Raw genomic sequence first — 27,140 nt, 5'->3', positions numbered from 1 at the left:
GTACCGGGAACCGAACTCACGACCTTGCGCTTGCCAGTCAGGTGCTTTTGCCGCTGAGCTAAATCCCCAGCCCCGGGAGAAGAATTTAAAGAGAAGAAAGTAGAAAAAAAAAACAGCTTCTGGGATCTTTAAAAAAAAAAAAAAAAAAAGAATCATGTCAGATTTTATTCTATTAAGCAAAAATAGGTGTAGTCTGTAAGATTTTTGAGCTAGGTACCGAAAGGCTGCAAGTGCCTTTTTTTTTTTTTTTTTTAACCATAAAACAGTTCATTAAAAGGCTATTAGAAAGACAGCACACACCTGTAATCCCAGCACTCTGGGAGGCTGAGGCAGGAAGAATGTAGCCAGGAAGTTTGAGCCCTGCCTGGCTGCTTAGCAACTTGGTGAGATCCTCTCTCACTGTCTCAAAAAAGAGCTGGGGATATACTTCAGTGTAAAAGCCATGGGTTCAGTCACTAGTACTGCCGAAAAGAACCAAAACAAACAAGCTGTTGGAGACTAGCTGCAGTGGCATGGACCTATAGTCCAAAATACTTGAGAGGCTGACGCTTGGGGCCAGCCTGGGTTACATAGGGAGACACTATCCCTTTCTCTCTTTCTTTCTCTCAGAGAAGGAAGGGAGAGAGTGAGGCAGGGAGGGGCAAAGCAAAGGAAAGCAGCCAAGTATAGTGCCACACACTTAATGCTAGTACTCAAAAGGCTGAGGCAAAAAGATTGAGAGTTTTGAGGCCAGTTTGGACAACATAGTGACCAGCTTGAACTACGAGCTACATGGCAGCAAGTCTGAAAAAGACTAAAAAAAAAAAAAAAAAAGGGTGTTGGAACTGTTATAAAACAGCACGATCAGGGTATTTGGTTTAACTTCATTTCCTACTTAATTTAGGATTGATTAATTATACAGTTCTGGGGCAAGAATATCTTCTGAGGGCGAAGGACTTCACTTATTCCTGGATATCAGATGTTTATCCAGTTGTTCTTTTAATGAGATTTACTTAAAAATGTATCACTTGACTGGTTATCTTCAGTATAAAACCAGATCCTTGGAGATGTTGTCTGTGGAATGCAAAAGGCTTCAAAGGGAATGTCTTTCTATAGATTAAAAAGGCAGAAAGTAGCCAAGCATAGTGGCACATGCCTAGAATCTCAACACTCTGGAGACTGAGGCAGGAAGATTTCCATGAGTACAAGGCCAGCTTGGGCTACATAAAAAGGGAGGAAGTTTCTGAAGAATTAGAGAAAATGGCTGCTAGCTAAAGATAAAATTTATTTCAAAACATCCGATGATGGGTCTGACAAACCGTGGGTTTTTTTTGAATACATGTTTCAGGAATTAGATTGAATTAATTGAGGGTGCTTCTTGGTCTTAGAACTAGCAGTATAAGTTTAAGCAGAAAAATGACTTGGTTTTATTTTCTCCAAAACTAAATTCCAGTACCTTAAAAGTACCAAGGTGGGATTCTGAATGCTTCTGAAAGTACGTTATTTTGAAACCATGAGGGGGAAAGAAGTCATGGAGAGAAGTGAGGTCTATGTAGAACCTTTCATAGTAAAAGATAGATGATGGTGCGGATGAGCAGTCAGTCATAGACTGGCGTGGACCCAGGGAATGGGAAGGCAGGTTTGATCAGGATTTATCTAGTCCTTCTAGAGCAGTGGTTGTGAACCTGTGGCACTTGTGCTGCAGCCGGTTGTTTGTATCACTGAAAGCTCTCAAAGGTTTGCCATCACTGTTCTAGACAGTTACTTTGTTGCCTTTTGTTTTTTCCTTTTGAGATGCTGCCCAGACTGGTCTTGAGCTTGTGGGTTCAAGTGATCTTCCTGCTTCAGCCTCCCAAGTAGTTGGGGCTACATTTTACCATACCAGCTGTCATCATTATTGTGTATCATGTCTACTTTCATAAATTTTATTTTGTCTAAAGCCTGCAAGCCAGCAACTCTTCTCTTTAGCTCAGTGATTCTTGACTCAACACTGTACATTAGAGTCACAGATTACATTTACATAGTTCTGGTGCTTCAGCCACTTTTAAGGAATGCACAATCCTGAGTCTCATCCCCAGAGATTGCGGTTTGATTGGTTAGAGGTGGAAAAAGCTAATCATAACAGTCAAGTATGAGAACCACCAATTCCAGTCTTTACAGAGTTCGTTGCTGTGGTCCCTAAGTTTGCTACTGTGGTCACTTCAGAGTCCCCTGAATTCTGGGCTGTGAATGATATTCTCATCGAAAGCAAAACAGGCCAGGCATGGTGGCAGATGCCTATAACTCCAGCACTTGGGAGGCTAAGACAGGAGGATTACTGTGAGTTCAAGGCCAGCCTGAACTACATAGCAAGACCCTGTCTCAAAAAAACAAACAAAAAATCAAAACAGGACTATAAACTCATCATCTCAGATAGTATAGCATGTCATTCTAATAATCTGGATAGAGTTTGTGATATATCATAAATAGATTATGATTTTCAAAGGATGATAATGTCCTTAAATACTAAAACTACCTACCATTATTTTTATTGCTATTTGTAGTGGATGGAAGCCTTTAAATCTTGTAGGTTTGTTGAAGTTCCTAGTTGTTTCTGTATGGCCAGTGTATGGAAATCCCAACTCATGGGGTAGTTGGTAGAATCTTGACACAGGAGTTCAGGTAGCTGGCTGAGTTGGCATCTGACCAGATAACCCAGGGTCGCTTGGCTTCTGTGTGGCTTTCTTGTAGCTGACCACTGTTCTAAATCATAGGATACACAGCCCACAGGTGCTGCAGCAGCTATGAAAAGAGCATTGATTACAAGTGACTTAAATCTGGGACTTGGGCGGAGTCAGGAAGGTGATGGGAAAGGTTTTACTGACAGATGCTCTTGTGGAGCAATGACTCTCCTGCCTGTGGGTGAGTGAGAAGGGTGTGTGGGAAAGGGCACTAATGGCTGTTACTGTCTACTGTGAACCAGGCTGCCAGAGCTGCTGAGGGAGAGAGCAGACAGAAGTTCTTCACCCAGGATATTAATGGCATCCTCCTAGAGTGAGTATCATCTCTTTGTGTGTATTGTTACCATGCCTGGGTTGAGCAGGCCAGGGGAGCGTGGGAGTATAATGAACTACATATAGGTGACAGCACTGAGGTAGAAGAATTGGGTTAATATGGTTTCATTGTTCTATTAAAACAAAACAGGAATACAAAATACCTGTCTCCAGGAATGATAGACCATACTAATCTTCAGCCATGGGCCTTCAGTAGAATACTGTGTATGTAATCGTGGCCTGTTAGAAGAGGATTTTGTGGCAAGTATGAGATGAGAAGAGAGAGAAGGGGTTGCATTGCTTGCCTGTCCCTGAAAATCCAGAAGAAAGAACGGTGTGGTGGCCTGAGGGTCTGCTCTGCATTGGAGTGCTCCTCAGTGCTTGTTCTCTTGTCACTTCTGCTCTCAGTGCCATAGTAGCTTGTCTCATCACACTTCTCGCAAAGCCCAGAACCTCGGAGGCATTGCAATGTGTGAATTGGAATAAAAAAGCGAAAAAAGAAAAAACCCAAACTAAATCTAAACCAGATTCCTGGGTCTGGCCTCCCACTTTGCAGCTTTTCTCCTCTCGAATTTTATAGCCAGAGAAGTTTGTTGCTCATCAACTGAGGATTTCTGCTGCATTTGAGAACAGTTGTCAAGACATGGGCATGTTCTAGAAAATGGCTGTGCCCTGGCCAAGATCTAGATTGGTCACTGGGATCGAGAAACACAGTCTGCAGAGAGTACCTGAGGGTCAGCATAGATGGGGGGAGGTTTGTGTCAGTGAGAATCCCATGTGAGTACTTTCAAATATGGAAACTCACGGCATTGAAGAGAAATATTTTCATGCTTATCCAGCTAGGGGAACTGAATTGTGAGGATTTCCCTGACCTCATAATCACAGATGGAACTGGGAATGAAAAAAAAAAAAAAAACTGATGGAAAATCTACCTCAAGCAACTCATTACTTTCCACTTTGAATGTTGTTGTTTTCTTTATGACCTTTAGTACTCAGAGCTTCTTCTCTTGGGCTCTGTTTTCTTCACGACCTTTGATTTGATTTGGTCCTGCCCTTGACCTGAGAACCTTGACTCACTTTACCTGGTCACATTCAATAAGTTTGGGAGTTGTTCTTGTTTGTTGATTGCTGCACTTGGCTGAGCAATTGAATTGTGTGACCAGAAGGATAAGACCTGACCTGCTTCTGGCACCTAGCTTTCTTCTCCATGTAATGCAGGGTAACCTAATGGAGAGAGAACCTGTAGTGAGCTGCAGGCTGTTGATGACTCTATTCTGTTCTTCAGCATAGAGGTGCAAACTCGGGAGCTGAGTAGCCAGATCCGTTCTGGGGTATATGCCTATCTTGCTTCATTCCTGCCCTGCAGCAAGGATGCTCTGGTCAAACGTGCTCGAAAACTTCACCTCTATGAACAGGTGGGTGGCTTTGGGGCCCAACTGAGGATGGTTGAGTCTGTATGGGGCCCACATCTGTTGCTGTGCCACCTTCTTTTGATTATCTTTGTCCTGTGTCATTAGTGTCAAAGTGGTACATGAACCAATCTGTGTTGTGTCCTGCTTTCTGCAGGGTGGGCGCCTGAAGGAACCTCTTCAGAAGCTCAAGGAAGCCATTGGCAGGGCAATGCCGGAGCAGGTGGCCAAGTACCAGGATGAATGCCAGGCACACACGCAAGCAAAGGTTGCTAAGTAAGTTTGTCATGTTGCTCCCATGAGATTATCCTCCTGTGTCTTTTCTTTACACCTCTCACTATTTACTTAATTTCAAAATGAGACTCTTGGCTTCTCTGATCAGGGGGACAGCTTTTTACTCTGATTTTAGAAGTCCCAGTTGTGTGAGAGAAGGAGGGAGGAGGGGATGGGTAGGAAGACTTCAAGGTCTGTTTGTTTTTCTTCCCCCTGTAGGATGCTTGAAGAAGAGAAAGACAAGGAGCAGAGAGAACGGATTTGTTCTGATGAGGAAGAAGATGAAGAAAAGGGGGGCAGGAGAATAATGGGACCCCGGAAGAAATTCCAGTGGAATGATGAGATCAGGTGTGCCCAAACTGGGACCTTGCCTCATTGGAGGGTTTGTGGGACCAGTGTCTGAGCATGTGCCTATATTGGTAATGAAGATTAGGCCCATTACTTTCATTAGAGCTGCTGGAAGGTCATGATTGAAACTTTGAAGAAGCATTTGAGAGAGTTGAAAGTTTCTGATTTCTGCCTCCTCCTCAGGGAGTTGCTCTGCCAGGTGGTGAAGATTAAACTGGAGAGCCATGATCTGGAGAGGAACAACAAGGGCCAGGCCTGGGAGGACTGCGTGAAGGCCTTTCTGGATGCTGAGGTCAAGCCTCTCTGGCCCAAAGGCTGGATGCAGGCCAGGTGAGATGAGATGGGCAGTCATGCAGTTGAGAAGTAATCAAATGCTGCTGTTGTAAAGCCAGGCCAGGAGAGCTGCTGCCTTCAGGAGTTACTGTCTAGCTGGCTCAGCTCTGATGTTAGCTCAATAACTGGGGACGTACTGTAGCTCTGAAGAGGTTTTCTCAGTCTTGCCTAGAAGAGAAGGTACCTATGGAGCTTTGTCCTTGTTGTTCTGTGTTCCTCTTCAGTTCAGGATTGCCTACCTAATCTTCTCATCACAGTGTGTATTTTCCTGTTTTGACGCAATGGCTCCTACCAGAGGTTGAAAAATGGATTCATGTTGGGTACTCCTTAATGGCCCTAAAGAGTCTCACTGGCAAGTAACAGGGCTGACTCCTTACTGGGACTGAGAGCTGAGCTTCCATCCCAGAGGCTACTTGTACGTGTCACTTTTGATGAATGGAGTATACTGCTGTACACAGGGCAAGGAAATTTACTCAGAGCTTGTTTTCTTGGTTGGACCTGATTGATGGGTTGTTTCCATAAGTCACAAAGCCTTGGAGATTGCTCTTCTCTCTTTCTAGGTTGGACTTGTGTAAAGAAGATTTCTGTTGACTTTCTCCAGAGAAAGACACATTATGGGCCACTCCACATTTTCCCCTTGGGAGGATTGAGAATAGGCAGTAAGGAAAGTGCTGCTGCCTAGGGAAGACATGGCTGTGGGAGGTCAGGGCAGAGCCGTAATCCTTCTTAGTCAAGCCCAGACTCTGCTTTTGGATGTGACTGCTTTAGATCCCTAAGCAAGAATTTAACTCAGCAGCTAACTGGATTTAATGAGGAATAGCCACTGAACACCAGGATTACCCGCAAAGCTCTGGAGGGAGAGTCTTGGTGGCCAGGGGTGAGTGTAATGCCCAGTGTTCTGTTTCTTTCAGAACTCTGTTTAAGGAGAGCCGACGAGGCCATGGACACCTGACATCAATCCTGTGAGTATATTGGTGTTTTCACTTCTTAGGACACTGTTTTTTCTGTGGATCTCCTCTGAACCTTTCTGTGTTCATTCCTTTCAACAGGGCCAAGAAGAAAGTAATGGCTCCTTCTAAAATCAAGGTGAAGGTGAGTCAGCCTACTTAGGCCATGTGTCAGCTGTCCATTTCTCCCTGCAGCCATGTTTGGGAAACCCCCCAAGTGACCATGGCAGCTCACTGAGCTTCATTTGATCAGGGGGACAGCTATTCAGGTGGCCTCCTAAACTTGTTCTAGGTCAGAGACCTGAGCTGGCCACTTGAGGCCCTGTAGTCTCAGTTGTACAAAACAGTGCCCAGCTGGCTCAGTTCCTGAGGATGCTCTCTGAGGAGTGAAGAGTTTCCACAAAGGAAGGGCTGCACACTGTGTGGTCGTCTTCTTGCGGAGGAAGTATGCTCTAGCCAAGTGCAGCTTACCCTGGAGCAGCAGCACAAAAGAGGGGGCTCTGGTGAGCTTCCTTTCAGAATTGTAGAAGTATAATGAGGGGGGCAAGGGATGTGAAAACCACCTGTCAATGTAGATAATATTGCTACTTGCCACATTCTTACCAGTCGTTGAGGTTTGGTGGCACCCTTCACTGTACCTAAAGAAACTATCAGACCAAGGAGTGTAAATCATTATTCCTAAGTTTCTGCTGAGCTCCTACGATGTCTGAGGCACACTTCATTAAATAGTAGGGATGCAGGAGTGATGGGGTGGATCCCATTCCTGCTTTATAAGAAGTATTGAGGAGACTGGTGCTGGGAAAAGTCAAGCAGAAAGGGAAAGCTAATTTAAGGCAATTCTTATGCCATACATCAGTCTGATTGCAGCCAGGAGCACTGAAGTAGTTTGAATGCTAATAGGCTCAGAGTGTCTCCTTGAACAAGTCTTGGGTGTTTTTAGAAACAGAAAGGAGAAAAGCTTCCCTGTGGATATACTCGTCAACAAAACATGTGTCCCAGTCTCAGCCAGTCCAACACATACCAGAGGGTGTGCAAAGCTTTGCAAGGCAGGCATGACACCTGCTTTTGTCCACTCCTTGTTTTGTAATTACACAGGAAGCCTCAGGTCTTTGCAGCTCAAGTTGTTCTCATGTTTATGTTCTCACAAAGGCCAATATTGGCATCTTAGATATTTCTAAACATTCATGTTTCTGCTTTCCTTTAGGAATCTTCCACTAAGCCTGATAAAAAGGTTTCCATCCCATCAGGACAGAGTGGTGGCTCCACTGCTTTGCCCTCCGAACACCAAGGTGGAAGCCTGAGCATTGGGAGCATGAGCAGGGAGCTCCCATCTCAGGGATCGGGTATTCTCGCTAACCCTGCCTCTGTCAACCTAGAGGACTCATTGGATGAAGACCTGGTCCGTAATCCAGCCTCCTCAGTGGAAGTCGTGTCCAAGGAGCTGGCTGTACTGAATAGCAGAGCATCTGGGAGCTCTGAATTCACACTGCCTGCACCCTCCAAAGCCCCAGCAGAAAAAGTCACAGGTGTTTTGTGTACAGAAGAAAAAAGGAACTTTGTGAAACCCAGCCCTTCTGCACCACCACCCACTAGCACTCTGCAGTCACCCCTCAATTTCCTGGCTGAACAGGCTCTAGCACTAGGGCAGTCCTCTCAGGAGAAAAAAACAGAGAGTTCTGGCTACAAAGAGCTGCCCTGCCAGGCTCCCCTCAGCAAGGGCCTGCCCGAGGTACACCAGTCCAAAGCAAAGCACCACAGCTTGCCACGGACGTCTCATGGACCGCAGGCAGCAGCTCCTGTACCTGGCCCCCAAGTCAAAGTCTTTCATGCAGGCGCTCAGCAGCAGAAAAGCTTCACTCCCCCAGCTCCTTTTGTTAATAAGCTCCAAGGCTCAAAGACTGCTTCCCCGCAACAGTGTCACCGTTCCCTCTTGCAGCTTGTGAAGACAGCAGCCAAAGGCCAGCCCTTCCACCCCTCCACACCTGCTGCCTCAGGAAGCTTGGCAGCCTCTAGTAGCAGCACCCACAAGACCCCAGCTTCGTCCTCCACTGCCCTGAGCCATCCAGCAAAACAGCATCCAGCTGGGTCAGCAGGGCCATCCTACAAGAATAACCCTTTTGCTAGCTCTGTCTCCAAACATGGGGCGTCTGGCAGCTCTTCCTCTGGAGGAACACCAGTGCAGAGCTCAGCATCTGGGGCCCTGCTTCCCAATGTACAGCCCCCCTCTACAGGACAGACTACCAGCCGGCCCATTCCAAGCTCAGCAGTGAAAAAGCCACCTGTTTCCCAGAAGCTGACTCTGGTGGCTCCTCCTGGTGGTCCAAATGGAGATTCTAGTGGTGGTACCCAGGGAGTGGCAAAGTTACTGACCTCCTCCCTGAAGCCTGCAGCTGTTAGTAGTGTGACATCGTCTACCTCCTTGCCAGTGAGTATCCCAGCCATGCGGCCTGCCCACTCACAGGGGCAGTGGGGGAAAGGACACCTGCCTTGCCCAGTGTAGAGAATGTGATACAAAACTGAAGGTAGAGATAGTGTGCTCAGAGGCTGGAAGGAGGACTGAGCTAGCTCTGTTTACTCTTTTTTGGTGATAACAGAAAGCCCAGGGCACATGCAGTGAAAGCATGGTAGGGAGTCTAGGCCTGCCAGGTGCAGAATGGGCCACAGAGCTTGCCTCTGCTGACCTCAGGCAAGGGGATGGAGATGCTGTCATGCCTCAGGAAGAGCAGTCTCTCTGAGAGCATTCTGGTTTTAAGGGATTCTGCAGGTTGAAGGTAGCCTGACAGAGTCCAGCAACACACAGTACGGTGTGAGTGGAGAGGTGTAATTATAAGTATGCATACATATTAGGGGACATGAGAGCTTTTTTATCTTTTACTTTTCCAACATATAGACAAAACTGTAGGCAGGTCTGTCTGGGGAGGTCTCCCTTCGGCCCCATTCCTCTCACCCAGTATGGTAACTGTGTATCTTAGTTTCCAGATAGTTGTTCCTTTTTTCTTTTTAAAACAAAGACTGGCAAATATATACAAATATATGCCTCTGAGATATAGACGTAGATATGGGAAAAATCTACAAAATGAGTGTGTATGTTTTTCTGTTTATAAATATACATTTATCTGTGTATACATTTGTGGATATCTATAAGTGGTATACTTTACTTTCTTCACAAGAGAGACACATTTAGTATCCTGCTTTTTAAAGAAATTATTCCATGCCGGTTAGAGACTATACTTACTCTTCTCTTTTAGGCTGCAGAGTAGGATTGCCCAGAGGCATTTGATGAGTATGTTTGTATCCCACATATGAACAGGGTTGGTTAGAGTGAGCTGTGAATAGGATGAGTGTTCTGACCATGTGGCTGTGTTTCCTCCCCAGAAAGGAACAGGTGGGGCTGTGCTGCTGACCAGCTCCTCTCCCTTAAACCTGCTGTCTTCATCCTACAAGTCCAGCAGCCCCAAGCTGCCTGGGGCCATGAACTCTAACTCACTGGGGATCATAGCCCCTGTCCCATTTCCACTCCACGTGCTCTCCTTCAGTGCGGACTCCTCTCCCAAAGCAGGGGTCTCCAAGGATGCCATTGTCACAGGCCCAGCCCCAGGGACCTTCCACCATGGCCTGAGCCACAGTAAGTCTTATTTCTACTCTGTCCCTGTGCTGTGGTGTGCTGTGGATCCTGCTGTGTGTCTGATGTGACCATGGGGAACATCCCAAGAGTGTGCTGAGCCCCTCTCTTGGGGTTTGGCTTCCAGATTGTAGGTCATCTGGGACTCTTGATGGCTGTAGCTCCATTTTTCTGTTCTGTCTTCAATGTGTGTCTTTTGTTCTCTTCCCTCCTGTTTCTCTCAGGTCTCCTGGCTGGCTTGCACTCCAGCCCACCCCATGCAGCGCCTCTCCCACACGCTGCTGTGTCCACCCATGTCCCACAGAGTCTGCCAGGTAATTGCTAGACAGGCAGCATGTCATGTGCTCTGCGTGCTGTTCCCCATTACTCCTACATGCGGTATCTGCTACCAGGGCTTTCTGTGTCTTTGCTTTGTCATCACTGTGGTGTTGTCTTGCTTGTCCTTCAGTGCTCTGGCTTTGTGGGCCTTTACCGTTTCAAGTCTTCCCTTTATCTGCACTTGTAATGGCTGCTAGGTCAGCCTTGCCAGAGCCCTGAGTGCAGAAAGTTGTGAGACCTGAGAGGCAGAGGCTCTCTTTATCCTTAGCGTGCCCTTTTCTCTTCAACTAGAAAGGAAGTAATGGTAGATTGCTTCCAAGGGCCAGTGAGCACTCCAGGGCCTTCACAGTGAAGTAGTGCACCTTCCTGGCCTTGTATGTTAATAGAAGCTCTCCATACCTAGTTTTCATAAAAGGAAAATCCACAGAATGCTGAGAGGCGACCATACAAGACCATGGGGAAGAACAGCTTACCTTTAGTGGCGTGGACCCAAGAAGAGAAGCAGCTTTCATTCTGGCTATATGTAAAAACCTTCATGGAAACAGTTTTGGGTGCACACCAGCAATGAGGCCACCCGCCTCTCCATGCACAGTGGTGTTTCTGGAAGTAGGAGTCCTAAGAGCCCTAGATGTGTAGCTATCTTGGGAACACAAGGAGTAGGCACATGTGCCCTGGGGGGCACCTTGTGGACCTGCCTCATGCTGTCCTGGGTGCTTGATTTTTGGGTACACACACCTCATGGATTCTGATGTGAGAGACCTGAGGTATCTTGGTTTTGACCTCATATCTTTAACTGTTCTAGACCTGCTCCCAGCATACCCTAGGGCTACACTGGTAAGGAGAGAGCCATCCTGGTAGGAATTGAACCTGGTAACTTGAGATGGTAGTAAGATGAGGGAATAAGTCAGGAGGCTGAAGCTTCTGTAGTGAATGCCACAGGCTGTCTGGGGGCAAGAATGGGTTTTATAGATCTCCAGATGGAAACAGGGCCTCTCTGAGGGACTAAGTTTGTGTCTGTAGGCACTCTTCTTCCTCTGGCACAGCAGAAACATGCGTGAAGTGTCCACTGGAGGTTCATATAGTGTAAGCATTTCCAGAGCTACCAAGGTAGGAGTCATGTTCACACGACCCCACCTCTGCTTGCTCTGGGGATCATTTCTCTTGAGGGACAAAATAATTGAAGAGTCACTAGAAACAAACGATGGGTCTGTGGTATGTTCAGCCATAAAATAGGAGGAAAAAAGTTGCTTTTTTAAAATACCATTTTTTTGTTTTCCCTGTGGGTATTCAAAAGCAGAACAGCTGAACTATCACTAGTGCTGCAGGTGAACTTTCTGCTCTTCCTAGGCTGTGCTTTGGCTTTAGGTTGTGGGATGGAAGGGCTGTCAGGGAAAGCTCTGTGTCACAGTGTTGGGCTGTGCCTTCTTATCTGCTCTGCTTTGCTTTCCCCTCCTCCCTGCATTAACTCAGGATGCCATTGTCTTTGCACTTAGTCCTGTAGTTACCCAAGGGTCTTCTAATGGTAAGAAAATGATTCTTGCCACTCTGAGTTCTCTGTGATCTTCAGGTCTCAGTGTGGAGTGGCATTTGTCACACAAGATGTAAAGTAGCCCAAGTTGCTATTCTGTGCACCGTGCTGAGCAGCCGCCTGCCTGCATAGTGCTTACTGCCCATGCATGCAGCCAGCTGCTGCAAGAAGCAGTGTACGCAACCACTGTCACGTGTTCCATGGGTTGTTTGAGCCTTAAAACACGTGGGGATGTTTGCTACTTATATGACCCCCTCTGAGGTTTGGTTATGCTGCCCTAAAGGAATCAGAGTTCCTGAAAAGTTTTCATTATTTTCTTGCTTATTTTCCAGATGCTTCTCAGCTTCACGGGAAAGGGCCTGGTGTACCACGGAAATTGTGATTGCTTCAGAGGATAGACTTGACTGACTTAGGTCTGGGTGGAAGCTGAACATATAGGTCTCAGATGATGGACATTGACTGCACTCTTTCTGCCTACTGGTTTTCTCCTGGAGCAGGCGTGAATTGTAAGTGGAGCACTTCTTGGCACTTCTGATGTGCCTCCAACTAAGTGAGCGGCTTATGTTGCTCATGAAGCACTTATGACCTGGTGCTCTGGGCCGTGTGGCCTTATCACTGGACAGTCATCAGAGGGCAGCTCTGGGCTGGGAAGTATGCTGGGCCATGTTGGGAGCTCTGGTGGTGGTAGATCAGTTGGCACAGCTGTTTTAGATCTGCCCAATCCCTGGCATTTGGTCTGAGCCTTACTGAGCAGGAGCTCCTTCTGGCCACAGTAGGATCCCTGGATGGTCACAGCAGTATCCCATCCCCAGCCTGTATACTCAAGAGGACAAGACCTGGGCCAGAGCCACAGGTGGGAAACCTACCTTGTCTGCTTGTAAAATACTAAGAACACATGTTGTGTGCTCTTTGTGGGGGGGGGCCGGTTTCTCCTCTGAACATGACAATGAAGCTCTTATAGAGAAAAGACTTTTGTAGATTCAGCAATTGTGGTAGGGTTTTTAAAGATACATATCTTGGGGCTCAGTTTTCGTCATTACCATTAAATGCATTGGATAGAGTGGGACTGCTCTTCACACATCACATTATAGGAAGACATAATCCCAGTGCCTTTATGGTGGAGCAGAATTCGACAACACACATCCATTCAGCCCCAAGTGGATCTGAGATGAAAACCTTTTTAAAAGATATGTCTGTATCTAAGACATCATCAGTTTTGAGTTTTTTTATGGCTGCACATCCTAACCTGTGCCATCCTGACTTGAAGGTCACCTGGGCCCCCAAATCCCAGGTCCCAGTTGAGCCAGGGTTTTCATTTTGTTTCTGCAGAGTTGGTGCAGGTGGATTGCAGAGGAGCCCCCAAAACCCTTCATGTGTAAGGGCTGAGGAGACAAGGGGTTTCGAAAGGGTTCCAAGTCGCAGGTAGACATTCCAGTTTCTTATTCTTAGAAACTCTTCTTAGGCAGAGCTGCAGGAACAGGCCTCTGTGAAGTGTCTGCTGCGCAGAACAGGCCTTGAGGTGCTGGAGCTCTCGGGGCGGTGGGGCTCAGTGTTGACTTGGGGTGGGGGGTGTGCAGAGAACCTGGAGAGTGGATCTGAGACAGGTGAGGACAGTGACTGCAGAGCTCCCATCTCCAGGCTGCTCAGACTCAACCAGTGGCCATTTCACAGGGCTGTGGGGGCCCTTACCTGGCCTGTTGAGTGCCACAGGTGAGTCCGACTGCCCAGTAAGCAGTTTCAGCTGTTGAGAGCAGTCAGCATCCTCAGCATGCATACCTGAGTAAGAATACCTACCGATTTCTGACTCCCAGATTTCGATGGTCAGGATCTCACTTCCTATGGAGGTTGGCCACTTCCCTGGGAGTGAGACCTCTGTCAGTCAGCTGTTCAGCCTGGCCTCTGCTCTGACTCCTTTTGTATGTAAGAACCAATCTGTTTCACATTGGGCCACATGGATTCCTTATCCCTTTATTATATCTATTTTTTGCAACTTGGATTTCCAGTTTGTTTACAAATAGTCTTAGGTAGTAGCAAAAGAGCCAAAGAAGAGATTTGTATAGCTGAGCTCAAAGCTGAGCTGAGGCTGTCAGTGAAGACTGAGCAGTGGGAACTCTGCAGGCTCCTCTGCCCGTGAACACCCGGGTCCCATCCCTAGCCCCTCCCGCCTTGGTGCTCCCTCCTCCCTGTGTGCCACTGAGTGTGCAGCTGGAGCAGGATGCCCTCCTCTTTAGGAATCTAGTGATGCCTCTTGCCTCAGGGAAATGTTTCTTTGATGGGGAGTTTATGAGACTTCTTTTTCTTGTTTATGCTTTATTTGTGGTAAGGAAAGAGTGAATGACTTAAACAGCCATGGCAAGGCGGATCCTTGGCCCGGCTGTGTGAGGGTGGGGCAGAGCACGCTCAGGGTGCTGCAGGGGTTTCCTGGCAGGTGAAAGTCTCTGAGCACTTACCAGACGTGGCCATTTAAGTGTGAAAGGGACTGTGGCTTTTGTGCAGCGACTTACGTTGGTGTTAGGGGGTGGTGTGGAAATTGTTAATCTTGTATAAAGCAACTCAATAAATTGTTTCAAGGTTTTCAAAACATTTGTTGTCATTCTTTCTACTGTACTTGTAATTCTCCCTCCCACAGGAGCTGGTATATATGGAATATCCATTTTGGCTAAAAGACAGGGGGAGTGGAGGAAGAAAGAAACACACTTGCCATGAAATTAGAATCAAGCCACCAGGTTTTTATTTTCATGCTATAAATAAAATTCCCTATTACTTACTACTTTCTTATATAATACATGAGATACAGAAAACCAGAAATGCATTTTTGAATAATCAACTGTTTTGTATACCTAAATACCAGTGAGATGATAAGATGTGTAAGGCACTGAAACTAAGGCTAATAGCAACATCCACTACAAAGATCAGTTAATCTCAGAACCAGGAAACAGTTCTGTGCAGCATAGCTTCCTGGGACAGGTTGGCCAACAGGTAACAGCCACTCTAGCACCAACCAGGCATTGTTCTGGGTTCTGTGTGCCGTGTGTGTACAGTCACTCCGGTTCTGTTTCAGGCAGTTACTACTGAAGAGGGCTTTCCGATGGAAAGTTGGTTACCAGGTAGAAAAGCTGGAAGGTTGTGAACACAGGTTGACAGCCCCTATAGCCCCCTCCTTGGTGAGATGTGAGTGGAAAGGAGGCCTTCTGGCTTATAGTTTACCATCTGGTAGGCCCTGAGTGGGCATATATGCCATGGTCCTCTTGTGCTTGAGTAGTTTTCAGATTATTTCCAGGCATCAGATGAGTCTTGATGGGAGTGTACAGGAAAGGGAGACAAGGGTATCGTGGTTGTCAAATCATTGGCGGTTGAGTGGGTCACTCACCCAGGTTGAAAGGTGGCCAAGAGAAGAGTTCCCTGTTTTCAACCAGTGCCCCTCCCACTCACACAAGAGCTGTAATCTGAGCAGTCTGATACAGAGGGCATGGATAAAACAGCACAGACTAGGAGCCTACACAAGGGCCAGGGAGAAAAAGATACCCAGGAGGTTGCTGGGTAGGAGCAAGCCAGCCATCTACTTCTAAGAAGGGATGGGTAGAAAGGCTGGGCCTATTTCTGCCCAGATACCAAGACAGCCAGCTCCTGAATGGACATATCCTTGTTGACGTAGCAGTCATACTGAGCAGGGGTGAGTCTGCCATTCTGCAGGGCTTCCTCGATAGAGAACTTCTTGCCAGACTTCCTGTCATGTATCACCGAGGACTCCCCATTGGGACCCTTCACAGATATCTCCTCCCAGTCGCACTCTTGGCTTCTGAGTTTCACGAACATGTTCCAGTCGATGAGCCCAGCCCGGTGGGCCTCCTCTGGGGACAGCTCACGGCCTGTGTCAGGGTCAATGACCACAATGGAGCGCCGAAGGTGATTCTCCCTTTGCTCTCTCTTGATGGCCACGGAGCCCAGGCGCTTCTGCAGCTCATCGATCTCAAGGTCTTTATCCCTGGACAGCCTCTTGAGATCATCTAGTTCTCTCTCCAGAGACCACAGTCTGGAGTCGAGGTTAGCCCCAGAGTCTGTGGTGGTTGTGTTCTGCAGGTCTCGTGTTTCTGTTGCTGCCATTTCAATTTCGGATTGAAGCCTCCGGGTCTCCAGCTGCAGGTTTTGCCGCTCCAGCTGTAATTTGTGGTTTTCTTCCCTTAGGAAGTCCAGTTCCTTGGAGGATTTGGAGTTATAGAATTCTAGCTCTGATAGTTTGGCTTCCAGCCTAGTCACCTCAGCATCCAACTCCCTCTTGCTCTGGGTCTCCTCCTCCAGGCTCTTCTTGAGCTTCTGGATCTCTTGCTCAGTGTCACCCTTCTCTACCTGTATGCTTTCTGAGAAGACTACCTTCTCCTTGACCTCTGCCTTCTCCAGGGTGGCCAGCTTCCTGCGCAAGGGCTCCAGCTCCCCCTCCAACAGTTGCCGCCGGTGCTGCTCCTCCTCCAGCTGGGCTCGGAGCAGGGCGTGCTCCCTGGTCTGGTTTGGGTCCTGCTGCAGCACCACCTTCTGCTTTCGGGTCACCTTCTCACCAGCCTCAGCCTCTTCATGCTCCAGGGCAGCCAACTGCTGCCGCAGACGCTGCACCTCCAGCTCAGCTGCTCTGCGTGCCTGCCGCTCACGCTCCAGCTCCTCCAGCTGCCTCTCCAGCTCCCCGCGCCTCCGCTGCAGCCGCCTCAGTTCTGCACGCAGCTTGTCGATCTGCCGCAGCTCTGCATCAATGCTGTCGGTGAAGGAGCTCACCTCGGCCCGTAAGCCAGGCTCTTCCTCATACTGCACCACCTCCTGGCGCACTACTCTCTCCTTCCCCTGCAAGAGCTCCTTCTCCTTGCAATTGATCTTCTCTTCCTGGGATGCCCGCTCCCTCTCCAAGTCCACCTGCTTCTTCTGCTCTTCCGACAGCTTTGCCCGCAGAGACTCTACCTCCTCTTTGGTTTGCGGGTCTTCATGGAACTGGAGGATCTCCTGTACTATCTCTCTGGTCTGGACCTGTGGCTTGGCATCTTTCAGGGACTGGATTTCTTGCTTCAGCTGGTAGATCTCTAGATCACATCTTTCAATCAGCCTGGTCTTGTCCACAATTTCCTCCCTGAGCCGCTGGAGCTCCTTCTCGATCTCGGGGTCAGTTGTGTACTTAATGACTTCTTTGGTCACCTCTTTGACTTCCACCTGTGGGCCCCGCTTCCGGAGGGCCTCCAGTTCGCTCTGGTAGCTCTTGAGCTGCTCCTCGGCACCCCTGTACTTCCGCTCCTGCTCTACCAGCTCCAGACGGAGGTTGGCCACTTCGCTCTCTGCCTTGGGGTCTGGCCGCACAATCTCCCGAACTTTCTCCTGCACCACCACTTTGGTGTTCTCCAAGGCCCATATCTTTTGCAGTAGCTCCATCTTCTCCCGCTGGTTGGCGCGGGCCTTGGCAGCTTCATCCTCATACTGGCAGGTAAGGTCTCTAACCTCTCTTTCAGTGGCTGTGTCCTTCTCCACCTTGAGCACCTCCTTAACAGTGATCTTACCCTCAGCCATAGCCCGCTCCTTCTCCAGCCTCCTGAGCTTGGCCTGCAGGAAGCTCAGCTCCTCCTCTTGCTTATCCCGGAGTATGCTTTCCCGCTGCTGCTGCTCCTGCAGCTGCCGGTACTCTGCTTCCAGCTGGGGGTCGTTCTGCAACTTTACCACTTCCTTCTCAGTGACGGTCTCCTGCACCTGGCTCTTTTCTTCAGCCAGGGCCGCCACGCGTTGCTGCAGGAGGAGCACCTCTGCCTCCCGGGCACACTTCTGCCGCCTCAGTGTCTCCAGTTCCTCCCGCAGCTGCAGGACCTCATCTGCCTGCGTTCTGTCAGGAGCGATGCGCAGGACCTCCTTGACCACATACTCCTGCCCACCGTCCCTGGTCTCCTGCTCCAGGGCACGCAGCTGTAACTGCAGTGCCTCCAGCTCTTCCTGCAGTAGCTGGTTCTTGTGCTGCTCCTCTGCCAGGGTCTGCTGTAGCTGCTGGAAGCTCTCCTCTAGAGCAGGGTCTGGAACCTTCTTCCGTACCTCCTTCATCACCAGTGACTCCTGAGGCCCCTGATTCTGCAGTGTCCAGATTTCCTCCTGGGTGCTTTTGACCTCATTCTCCAGCTGTTGTCTCCGCTCACTTTCCTCATCCAGTTCCTTCCTGATCTTCCACACCTCGTCCACACCAGAGCCCAGCTTGCTCCCCTGCAGGGTTTCGTGGGCCGCTTCTGCTTCTGGCTGCTGTGATGGAAGAGGACAACACATGGTTAGAGCCAGAACAGATCTGCTCACCTGGGAACAGGTCAGATTGGTCATCTGATGATCCCTGCAGGATTCCACCAGAGTTCTAAGGTTACTTTTAAAAGTGGCCAAACAACAGTTTAACTTTTTGAAATTAAATGAGGCAAAATACTTGACAGCTGCAGAGGAGTTTGAAGTGAAACCTCAGTCTCCCGTCTCTGGTCCTGCCCCTGGGGATGGCTGTCATCAGCATGTGTGTATTTAGTATACTCCATGTGTTTGCCTTTTCTCCTCACACAGTAGTCTCCTGTTCTGTACCTGCTGCTTATCACCTTCACGGGAGGCAGAGTTCCCCTTGGCACTGAGTGCAGTTTCGTCTCTTCACAGCAGCATGGTACTCCACGTGCGGACACCATTTAACCAGCCCACTGCTGCTGAGTGTTGAGCTGCTTCCAGTTTCTCGCTATGGCAGTCATAGATTACGGATTTTTAAAAATAACTTTTTTTAGGTCCTCAGCAAACATTTATTGAATTGAATACATAAGTTATCCTGTCAGTGTAGCTTGGTACTTGCACTGGTACTGCCCAGAAGTGACAGCCATGTCTCTGAGGCAGGAGGGTCCTTTTTTTTGTTTTGTTTTTGAAACAGAGTCTTGCTGTATAGTTCAGGCTGGCCTTGAACTGACTATGTAGCTCAGGCTGGCCTCAGACTCATAGCAATCCTCCTGCCTCTGCTTCCAGAGTGCTGAGATGACAGGCCTGCACCACTATGCCTGGCTAGGAGGTCCTTCTTTTCTCACTTGGGAGAAGTTTCCAGTAGAATTTCTTACTAAGATGCATTCATTACCTGTCTCAAGAGATTCAGTGCAAACTCCAGATTCTGCAGCCTCTGTTTGTTGATGGCATTGACTTCTGTGAACTTGGCAGCAAGAGCAGCCTCCTACAGAGAAGTTTTAGAAGAGCGGTCAGCAAACACACGCTAAGTGAGCAAGAGCCAGGGAGCTGCTGCTTGCCCATTCCTACCTGTAGCCATTCTAGTCTCATTGTAGAGAAAGGGACTCAATCAGAAGGCCCCAGTTTCCATCTGGATCCCAGTGGCTTTGAGGAAGTCTCTGAGCCTCACTGTCCTCATGTATGTCAGAGGCTAATAGTACTGGTCCTACATTTACTGAGGGGAGCAAGGTGGGAACCTCCCAAATCCGTGGCGCTGACCAGAAACTCCCGCCAGGCTGTCCTAGGCATAACGACGTTGCTGCCACAGAAAAGTTCCCTATCTTCTTCCAGACCTGTCCATACCCGGGAGGGCTCCTGCCCGGCTGGTTTCCCGGGCACGTGTTTATAGCTGATGGTGTAGGCAGCACCCTGGACAGCCAGGCAGCCCACCCTCCACTTCCACCCTGGACACACCAGCATGCACAGCTCACCTCCTCCTTCACTTTGGCAGCAGGAGACTGCAGTCTGGCTCTCTTGCTCATATGGCTGTTCCTTCCATTCTCCAGGTCAAGAAGGGACCTGAGTTTCTCTGCTTCTAACTCATAGTCCTGGGTGAGAGAGGGAGAAACAGTGCAGAGGGCAGGTAAGAGCAGCCAAGAAGACACCCTTGGCCAGAGGCTGGTTTTAGAGTCTGCACGGGTCTTTCTCACAGCTGCATGCCAGGAGGCAGCAGGAATGACTATGGCATCGACAGCTGTTGCTCTATCAACAACATACCCCTGTTCCCTTCCAACCACAAAGAGGCAAACGGAGTGTCCCTTCCAGGCCTTTGGACAGGCCAGAAGATCTGACATTTTGCTTCTGCTTCTTCACTGAACACTGGACCATAACCCTTTCTTCATGTTACCATCACCCACCTTCGTGTTTCCCAGATTGCTGATTTCATAATCCATCAAGTGGACATGTGATAATTCACACAGCCATTCCTCTGCTATTGGACATTTAGGTCATTTCTAGTATTTCTAGTTTGCTTTCCCGTTGTAAATAGTGCTGCTACATGAGTTTGTTTATCCTGCATTATTCTTTTGTGCTTCTACCTTTAAGATAAACTCCTCCCCTCAAAGAGTTTACTGCTTCAAAGAATATAAAGGTTTCAGGGTATTTGCTGCCGAGTACCAGATTGTTTTCCCAAAGGTCTGTGCCAGTCTGCACAGCTGCTGACAGAGCCTGAGGATGACACTAACCATACCAGAGCCTGTGCTCCTCGGTCTGGGTTCCTGGGTGGAAAGAGACCCCTGCTGTGTGTCCCTGGGCAGACTTCATGGCTCACCTTTACAGCTTGCTGGTACTGCTGGGAACTGGCATAGACCTTCTGGACTTCCTGTTCCCTGTTTGCTATCTCATCTAGCAGATTCTGTAAAACAAGAGGCCTTAGAAACTAAAACAAAACAAAACAAAACAATCCCAAACTTTACTGATATAGTAACAGAAGTCCGTAGAACCTGAAATTATCCTGTTGTAGTACAAAGCATAATGAATGGCTTTCTTGTGTACATTTGTTCACTACAAAAGGCCAAATTCTAAGGCCCCGTGAAGAAGGGCCGAGAAGATAGTTACCTTTGCCAGGAAGCAAGTGTTTGTTGCATGCTTTGAAATGCCAGACACTGCTCTGATAACTGTCCTTAGACTATCTCATTTAATCTTCAGATGGTCCTTTGAGGTAAGCACGGTCTGTAGTTTACAGACAAGGAAACCAAGGCACAGGGAGGATGCTCCTGGGCAGGCTGACCCAGGATCTGAATGTCTGTCACTGGATGCTCAGTTTCTTCATCCCTAATCTGAAGGCATTGCTTGGGGCACTGAGGAAACCGGAAGTAGAACTTTGGGATGGGATTGGCCTCATTTTGTGTTGCTGTAGCCATTCACCACATGGTCAAGCCACATGGGTGTCTGTGGGGCCAGGCCCTGGGCTGGGCACTGAAGAGACACAGGTGGGCAACACATACACAGTGCTTGTGCTAAGCCAGGTACTGAGCACCTAGTGCCAGAGAGGACAGCTTAGTCAGGGCTTTGCTCCCTCCCTGGAAAGGGGCTCGCTGTCCTCTGACCTTCCCGGCCACCGTGTGCCTGCAGAAGCAGATGCAGATATCCTACCTTCTGGTTCTTCAGCTTTGTCTCCACCTGGCTGAGGCTGTCCGTCTCCTGGGGCTCATAGCTGGGGATGCTGGACAGGAACTGGAGCATATGGTCATAGCCACAGCGGTACTCATCATAAGCGTCCCTGGCACTCTGCAGGCTCTGGGCCCTGCAGGGTAAAGTCAGTCAGTGTGCGTGGCTGACTCTCACTCTCACAGCAAGGAGAGGCCTCACTGAGCCCTCATTTGTTAAAGAAAATAGGGAAAAAGCAAAATTACTGGGGCAAACCCTAAATATGCATCAGAAGTCATCAGAAAGCGTTAAGGTGGAGGGTACAGCGTCTGTGTACGGAGGGGCAGAGGTGCCCACTGCGCACTTACAGGACCTTGACAACCCGAGTCTGAAGAGAAACCACAGGGAGCTCAGGAAATCTCACCAACTCACTGACAGGAAAATAGCAAAAGTGTGAGAGGCAGCAAAAGTACTGTTTAGAGGTAACCATACAGCATTTAAATTATTAAATATAATTTTAGAGGTAACCATATAGCATTAAATTATTAAATATAATTTTAAAATTATATTTTAAAAACACTATCTCAGACCAACCATCCAAGCTCCCAAGTGAAGAGAGAAAAGGAAGTACAAATTAAACCTAACATAAACAGCAGAAAGGAAGTCAATGAAATAGGAACTAGGAAACAGGAGAGAGAAATCACTGGAATCAAAAAAAGCTAATTCTAGGCCAGGCATGGTGGAGCATGCCATGATCCCAGTACCTGGGAGGCTGAGGCAGGAGACTTGCCATGAGTTTGAGGCCAGCTTGGGTTACATAGTGAGTTCAAGGCCAGCCTGAACTACAGAGCAAGATCCTGTCTCCAAAAAAGAAAAAAAAAAGCAAGTCCTTTGAAATGATCAATACACTGATCAACCACTGAGCAATTTTTTAAAAAGATGCAAATACAATAAAAGAAGCAATGACATCAGGAGTGAAGGTAGAGGACCGGGGATGTGGCTCAGTGGCACAGCGCCTGCCTGGCAAATGTGATGCCCTGAGTTCAATCCCCAGTACCAAAAAAAAAAAAAAAAAAAAAAAAAAAAAAAAGAAAGGAGTGAAGGTAGAGCATTACCTCAGACACTGTAAAAGTTGAAAGGATACCAGGAAAACAACTGTAGTGAACTTTGCCAATAAATTCAACTTACATGAAATGGACAAATTCCTTCAAAGACACAGATTATGGATGTTAATTCAAGAACTGTTGCCCCAATTAGTCTGACATCTATTAAAGGGGTTGAATCTATAGGCAAATACCTCAAACAAAAGAACTGCAGGACCAGACAGCTTGAACTATGTGGTGAACTCTACCGCATAGTTAAGGAAGAAACCAATTCTACACAAACTCACAAAAAAACAGAAGAGAAAGACATAACCATCTCTGTCTCAGGAGGCTGGAGAAATACAGGACAGGAAGAGTGACAAGCAGCAGCATACACAGATGTCACCATACACATCCCTTCCTACGTGCCCAGCTAGTGGATGTCACATGTGGAAGGATGACACTGTATAAGTCACTGAATTTCCTACTTTGTGTGCGTATTTATTTTAATTAACTAATTAATTTTTTTGTACCCAGGGCCTTTGCACTGAGGCCTTCCCCTTGACTTTTTATCATGAGACAGGGCCTCACTAAGTTGTCCAGGTTGGGCTGGAGCTCCTGCCTCAGTTTCCCAGAGTTCTGGGGTTATAGGTGTCCCCTCACACCTGGCTATATATGTTGTTTTCAAAAAGAGGACAGTCTGGTAGCATCAGAGGGTCTCAGCCTGGTGCTCCAGGGCAGACTGGCTGCACCAGGCCCCGCCCACCACAGTGCCCCTCACCTGCGCTCCAGCTGCTGGCGCAGGTTGTCGAACCTCTGGCCAAGCTTGTGCACCTCTGTTTCCTGGCGCTCCAGGTCGGGGCAGTGCTCCTGGAAGCGGCTGGCCAACGTGTTTGAGCACTGCTTCGCAGCCTGCAGGTTCTGTTCTACCTCACCCAGGAGGAACTTCTGGGCCTGCAGCTCAGAAGCCATGGCCTGTGGAAGGAGGAGACAGCATTGCTGTGGCTGGAGCTCCCAGCAGCCAGTGAACACTGCCCAGAATATTGGGTCACGTGTGTTGGGAGGGATCAAGCCAGGAATGGGGTGAATGGACTGCGCCTCTGTGCTTCTCAGACCTGGTCACTCTTCAGAGTCCTTTGTTACAAAAACACAACTCCAAAAAATTCACTTCTTAAAACTCATGAGAGCTGGGCATGGGAGGCTGAGGCAGGAGGATCGCTGTGAGTTTGAGGCCAGCCTCGGCTACAAAGTGAGTTCAAGACCAGCCTGAACCGCATAGTGAGACCCTGTCTCAAAAAAAAAAAAAAAAAAAAAAGAAAAACCTCACGGGTGGGCAGCATGTGCCCCAACCTGGGCAGGCCTTCCGCTCTCTGGCTGTGAGGCCTTTGCCGGGCCCATTTCCTTGTTCCTGAGGCCCAGGCACAGGACGGACCATGAATAAGAGGCTGTTGTGGACCACAGACTCCGAGTGCCTCTAGTGCTCTGGCAGGCACATGTGCGTTGTATGTGGGCCCAGGGTGATGGCGAAGATGCAGAACTACTGGGCTGTGGGCTCAGGCTGGTAGATCTGTGCAAGAGATGCTGGGAACCTGGGTTTTATGCAGATCCTCGATAGTAAAATACCAGCACCCCAGGCTGCAAACCATGAGCAGCTGGCATCAGAGCCACGGGTCTCCATTTGTGACTCCACCCTGGTATGACGTACACCAGGGACTGGCTCCTAGAGCCCTCTTGGGGTGCTCTCATCTGTCTCAAGGAGGGAGTGGGAGGCGGATGGCCTGAGCCTCTCACCCAGCTCAGAGAAAGGTCCCAATATGAGGGACTCAGGTCTCATATTCACCTCTAGCTCCTGCCTCTTGCCATCCAAGACAGAGCTGTTCTCAGGCACTGTGTCATCCTGGGTCAGCCGGTTCTCATGGGAGGCCAGGAGCTCCCGGCCCTGCTGCAGACTCTTCTCCAGTCGGTTGGCCACATCAATCCTGAGGGCACAGGTCAGGAGTCGGGGGTGGCTCCCTGACCCCACCCCCACCTCCCTCGGGTCTGTCTGCCACCCACTTCTCCTGGGCCAAATCCAGCAGCTGCGTGAGGTGCTCATATTTCCGGTTGGTGTCCTCCACCCGGGTCCTCAGCAAGGGTGCAGTGCCGCTGCCCGGGAGGGCCTGGACAAAGGCCTCGCACTCGGCTGTGCTCCGCACCTTCTCGGGCTCTATCCGCAGCAGCTCGTTGGTGATGTTCTGTGAGGATCAGATCCCGAATTAGCCATGACCCAGGGCCCCTTTCCCCCAAGGGTGTACCCCGAGTGGAAATGAAGAGTTCTGTTCTTTAGGGACAGTGCAAGTGGCCTGGCCCACTCTGGGGACTCTTATGGGATCTGGGCACTGGCTTACCAGTCTGCTTTTGTTTTTGTTTTTTGTGGTCCTGGATGTTAAACTGTGCATCTTTGCACTGAGCTACATCCTTAATCCTTTTTAATATTTTTGAGGCAGGGTCTTACTAAGTCACTAAATTCCCCAGGCTGGCCCTGAACTTGCAATCCTCCTGCCTCAGCCTCTCAGGGTGCTGGCATTCCAGGTGTGTGCCCCCACACCAGTGGTCTGCAGTTTTCAGGAGCAGCCCACAGAGCTGTGAGGTGGGTGGACTGTGAGTCATGAGAGTGATGCAGACAATGACCAAGCAATCGCTGAACAGTCTCTGCTCTAAGTCTTCACATGGATGGTTCCACGGACTCTGGGGATACCCAAGGTTGGTACTGTCATCTCCCATTCACAGCTGGGGCCCCCACAATCCCAAAGAGCCTAGAAATGGATGTGGTGGGACTAAGTGCCCCTCTCCACGGCCTCATGCTTCATCCCTGCCCCCCCTCAATCCCCTTGACCCAACCGGCTGTGAGGCCATGCCAGGGCCTACTGCACTTCTCTAAACACACACGGTGTTCCTCTGTGAAGCCACAGTGATGATTCCACCCCTGCTGTGGGAGGACTCACACAAAAGGCAAAGGTGGCAGTGATAGACAGTGTTGCCTATACCTTGCACCACCCTCCAGCAGCCCCTCACTTTGGAGTCGGAGGCTCTGGGGCTCTGGACAAGTACCTAGTGATCCAGCTCTGCAATTCCAGAGCCCACGTGCCACCTGGCCTACAGCCTCTTGCTCGCGTGGGTCCCAGTTGCTACTGTCACTGTTATGGCTACAGCCCCAGGACACCGACCTGCTACATAGAGCCAGCACCCAGCTCGCATCATGGAGGTGTGCTGGAGTACCAGAACTAGGCACCGCTTCGGAGCCTGGTCCTTGGTTTAGCCCCCAGGGAGTGTCAGAAATGGCCCCTGCCACCTCCATGACTCAGGGGCTGGTTATTATGACAGGCTACCATCTCTCATGAATGTTCCAAGATCCCACAGCAATAAGACCTTCAAGAGAGGACTCAGTGAACCGGGGCCAGCCTGTGCCCCAGCCCGGCAGTACCTTCAGGTCCTTGGCCCGCTCAGCACTGTCCTGCACGGCCCGGCCCTGCTCCAGTGGTGGCCGCAGGATTCCTGTGATGGCCTTCTCCTGTCGGTCTAGGTCGCTGGCCACCTTGTCCAAGCCAGCCAACAGCTGCCGCCCCTGCAGGTCAGAGGCATCTGTTGGAGAGAGGACATACAGTTAGGGGTGACAGTGGGTGGCAGAAGGCAGCCTGACCCCCTTCCCTTCGCGACCAGACCCCCACCATCCCACACCCATGCAATCTGGCCTGTCCTCCCTGCCCCAGCCCCTGACGTGGCCCTGCACTCACCCCCACGGCTGTCTGCCTTCAGCACCTCGTGCCGCTGCTGCAGCATGCGCTTGCTCCCGGCTGCCTTCTGCCGCACACTCCGGTACTGGCTGCCCAGGCTGTGAGGGCAGGAACACGATGCGGACCCTGGAGCCCACTGCCCACCACCCTCAGAAGCAGAACCCTGAACTTTGTCTGGGCAAATAACCCAGAGGAGCCAAGGTGTTCATCAGAGTGCTTTGAAAAGCTAGAAATAATGCAAACAGCAAGGGCCTACTGTGACGTGGGTCCACCTGCTCCTGAGTGCGGGGAGGCCCTCCATGTTCCCTTCCCCTTCTCACCCTTCCTTTTCTCCTCGAGAGCTTAGTATCTAAATGATCTGCTTGCTACCAGTCTTCGCTATCAAGATGTGGCCTCTGAGGGAGCAGTATACAGTAGGTGCTCAGTACAGTCACTCCTGAGACATTCGCTTATTCTTTATAGAGTCCTTGGGTGCCCACTTTACACCAGGTACTGAACTAGGTCCTGCACGTACTGACCAAGGTGCCTAGGTCCAACAAGACTGGTGCATGTGCAAATCATTTTAGTAAACTGTGGTGCATGCAGTGGACAAAGGTGCACAAAGAGGAAGGGAGAGAACTGGCGTCAAGTCAGTTGGGCAGTAAGGAGGATGTCACCAGCAGAAGGAACAGCATGTGCAAAGGCCCAGAGGCACTAAGAAGGTGCTCAGTGTCCAGGCCTGTAGCTGAACATCCAAGTCAGAAGTCAGCAGAGCCAATAGTTTTGGCCCCTCCCGCTTGAGTCCCTAAGGGGTCGCAGGACTGGGGCATCACAACCAAATCATGAAGGCCAGGGCTGTCAAGGGAGCCTGAGGAGGATGGGAGCAGGGCCAGTCCACGCTGGTTCCTCCTGTGCCCTCATACCTGTCCACCAGAGCCAGGGCCTCAGGGTCCGTAGGGGGGATCATGAAGCAAACGGCCGGGGCCGTCAGTTTGTTCCCAGTGCTGTCTGTAAGCTCCCAGGTCTCCCCATTGTTCTTCTGAAGGGTGTAGCTGTAGCCTCGAGAGATGGGGCCCTGGTAGGAGCAGACAACACAGGAGATGAGGGACCCTCGGTCCATGCCAGGGAGCCTAGTCACTCGCCAATCCCCTCACTCATGGGTTGGGGGAGCCTCAGCCCATCTC

The 27,140-nt window shown here is 49.5% G+C and overlaps 2 protein-coding genes across 4 annotated transcripts in view; one reads left to right on the top strand and one right to left on the bottom strand.

Annotated features, from left to right (window-relative positions):
- The window catches only part of Ubn1 (ubinuclein 1), a 26,630-nt gene extending 12,260 nt beyond the window's left edge, over nt 1–14,370 (top strand). For 2 of the 3 annotated variants that reach the window (XM_005391265.2, XM_005391267.1), the window contains exons 8-18: nt 2,942–3,012; nt 4,297–4,426; nt 4,578–4,696; nt 4,913–5,041; nt 5,225–5,371; nt 6,286–6,336; nt 6,424–6,466; nt 7,526–8,746; nt 9,697–9,946; nt 10,168–10,257; nt 12,122–14,370. In XM_005391265.2, coding sequence (XP_005391322.1) covers nt 2,942–3,012; nt 4,297–4,426; nt 4,578–4,696; nt 4,913–5,041; nt 5,225–5,371; nt 6,286–6,336; nt 6,424–6,466; nt 7,526–8,746; nt 9,697–9,946; nt 10,168–10,257; nt 12,122–12,171 — 2,301 coding nt within the window. In that variant the 3' untranslated portion in view covers nt 12,172–14,370. The remainder of the gene's footprint in view (nt 1–2,941; nt 3,013–4,296; nt 4,427–4,577; nt 4,697–4,912; nt 5,042–5,224; nt 5,372–6,285; nt 6,337–6,423; nt 6,467–7,525; nt 8,747–9,696; nt 9,947–10,167; nt 10,258–12,121) is intronic. The other variant, XM_005391266.2, reaches the window with a different exon arrangement.
- Nucleotides 14,371–14,492: 122 nt separating this feature from the next.
- The window catches only part of Ppl (periplakin), a 45,490-nt gene continuing 32,842 nt past the window's right edge, over nt 14,493–27,140 (bottom strand). The window contains exons 12-22 of the mRNA XM_005391258.2: nt 26,880–27,031; nt 25,978–26,075; nt 25,668–25,825; nt 24,260–24,438; nt 24,045–24,183; nt 22,986–23,179; nt 21,129–21,279; nt 20,305–20,388; nt 19,466–19,582; nt 18,889–18,981; nt 14,493–18,041 (exon numbers count right to left, since the gene is read on the bottom strand). Coding sequence (XP_005391315.1) covers nt 15,384–18,041; nt 18,889–18,981; nt 19,466–19,582; nt 20,305–20,388; nt 21,129–21,279; nt 22,986–23,179; nt 24,045–24,183; nt 24,260–24,438; nt 25,668–25,825; nt 25,978–26,075; nt 26,880–27,031 — 4,023 coding nt within the window. The 3' untranslated portion in view covers nt 14,493–15,383. The remainder of the gene's footprint in view (nt 18,042–18,888; nt 18,982–19,465; nt 19,583–20,304; nt 20,389–21,128; nt 21,280–22,985; nt 23,180–24,044; nt 24,184–24,259; nt 24,439–25,667; nt 25,826–25,977; nt 26,076–26,879; nt 27,032–27,140) is intronic.

Source organism: Chinchilla lanigera, unplaced genomic scaffold (genome assembly GCF_000276665.1).
Source record: "Chinchilla lanigera isolate Chin_1 unplaced genomic scaffold, ChiLan1.0 scaffold00041, whole genome shotgun sequence".
NCBI lineage: Eukaryota > Metazoa > Chordata > Mammalia > Rodentia > Chinchillidae > Chinchilla > Chinchilla lanigera.
Note: the sequence above shows the minus strand (reverse complement) of the source record. Positions and strands in the feature narration are given on the sequence as shown.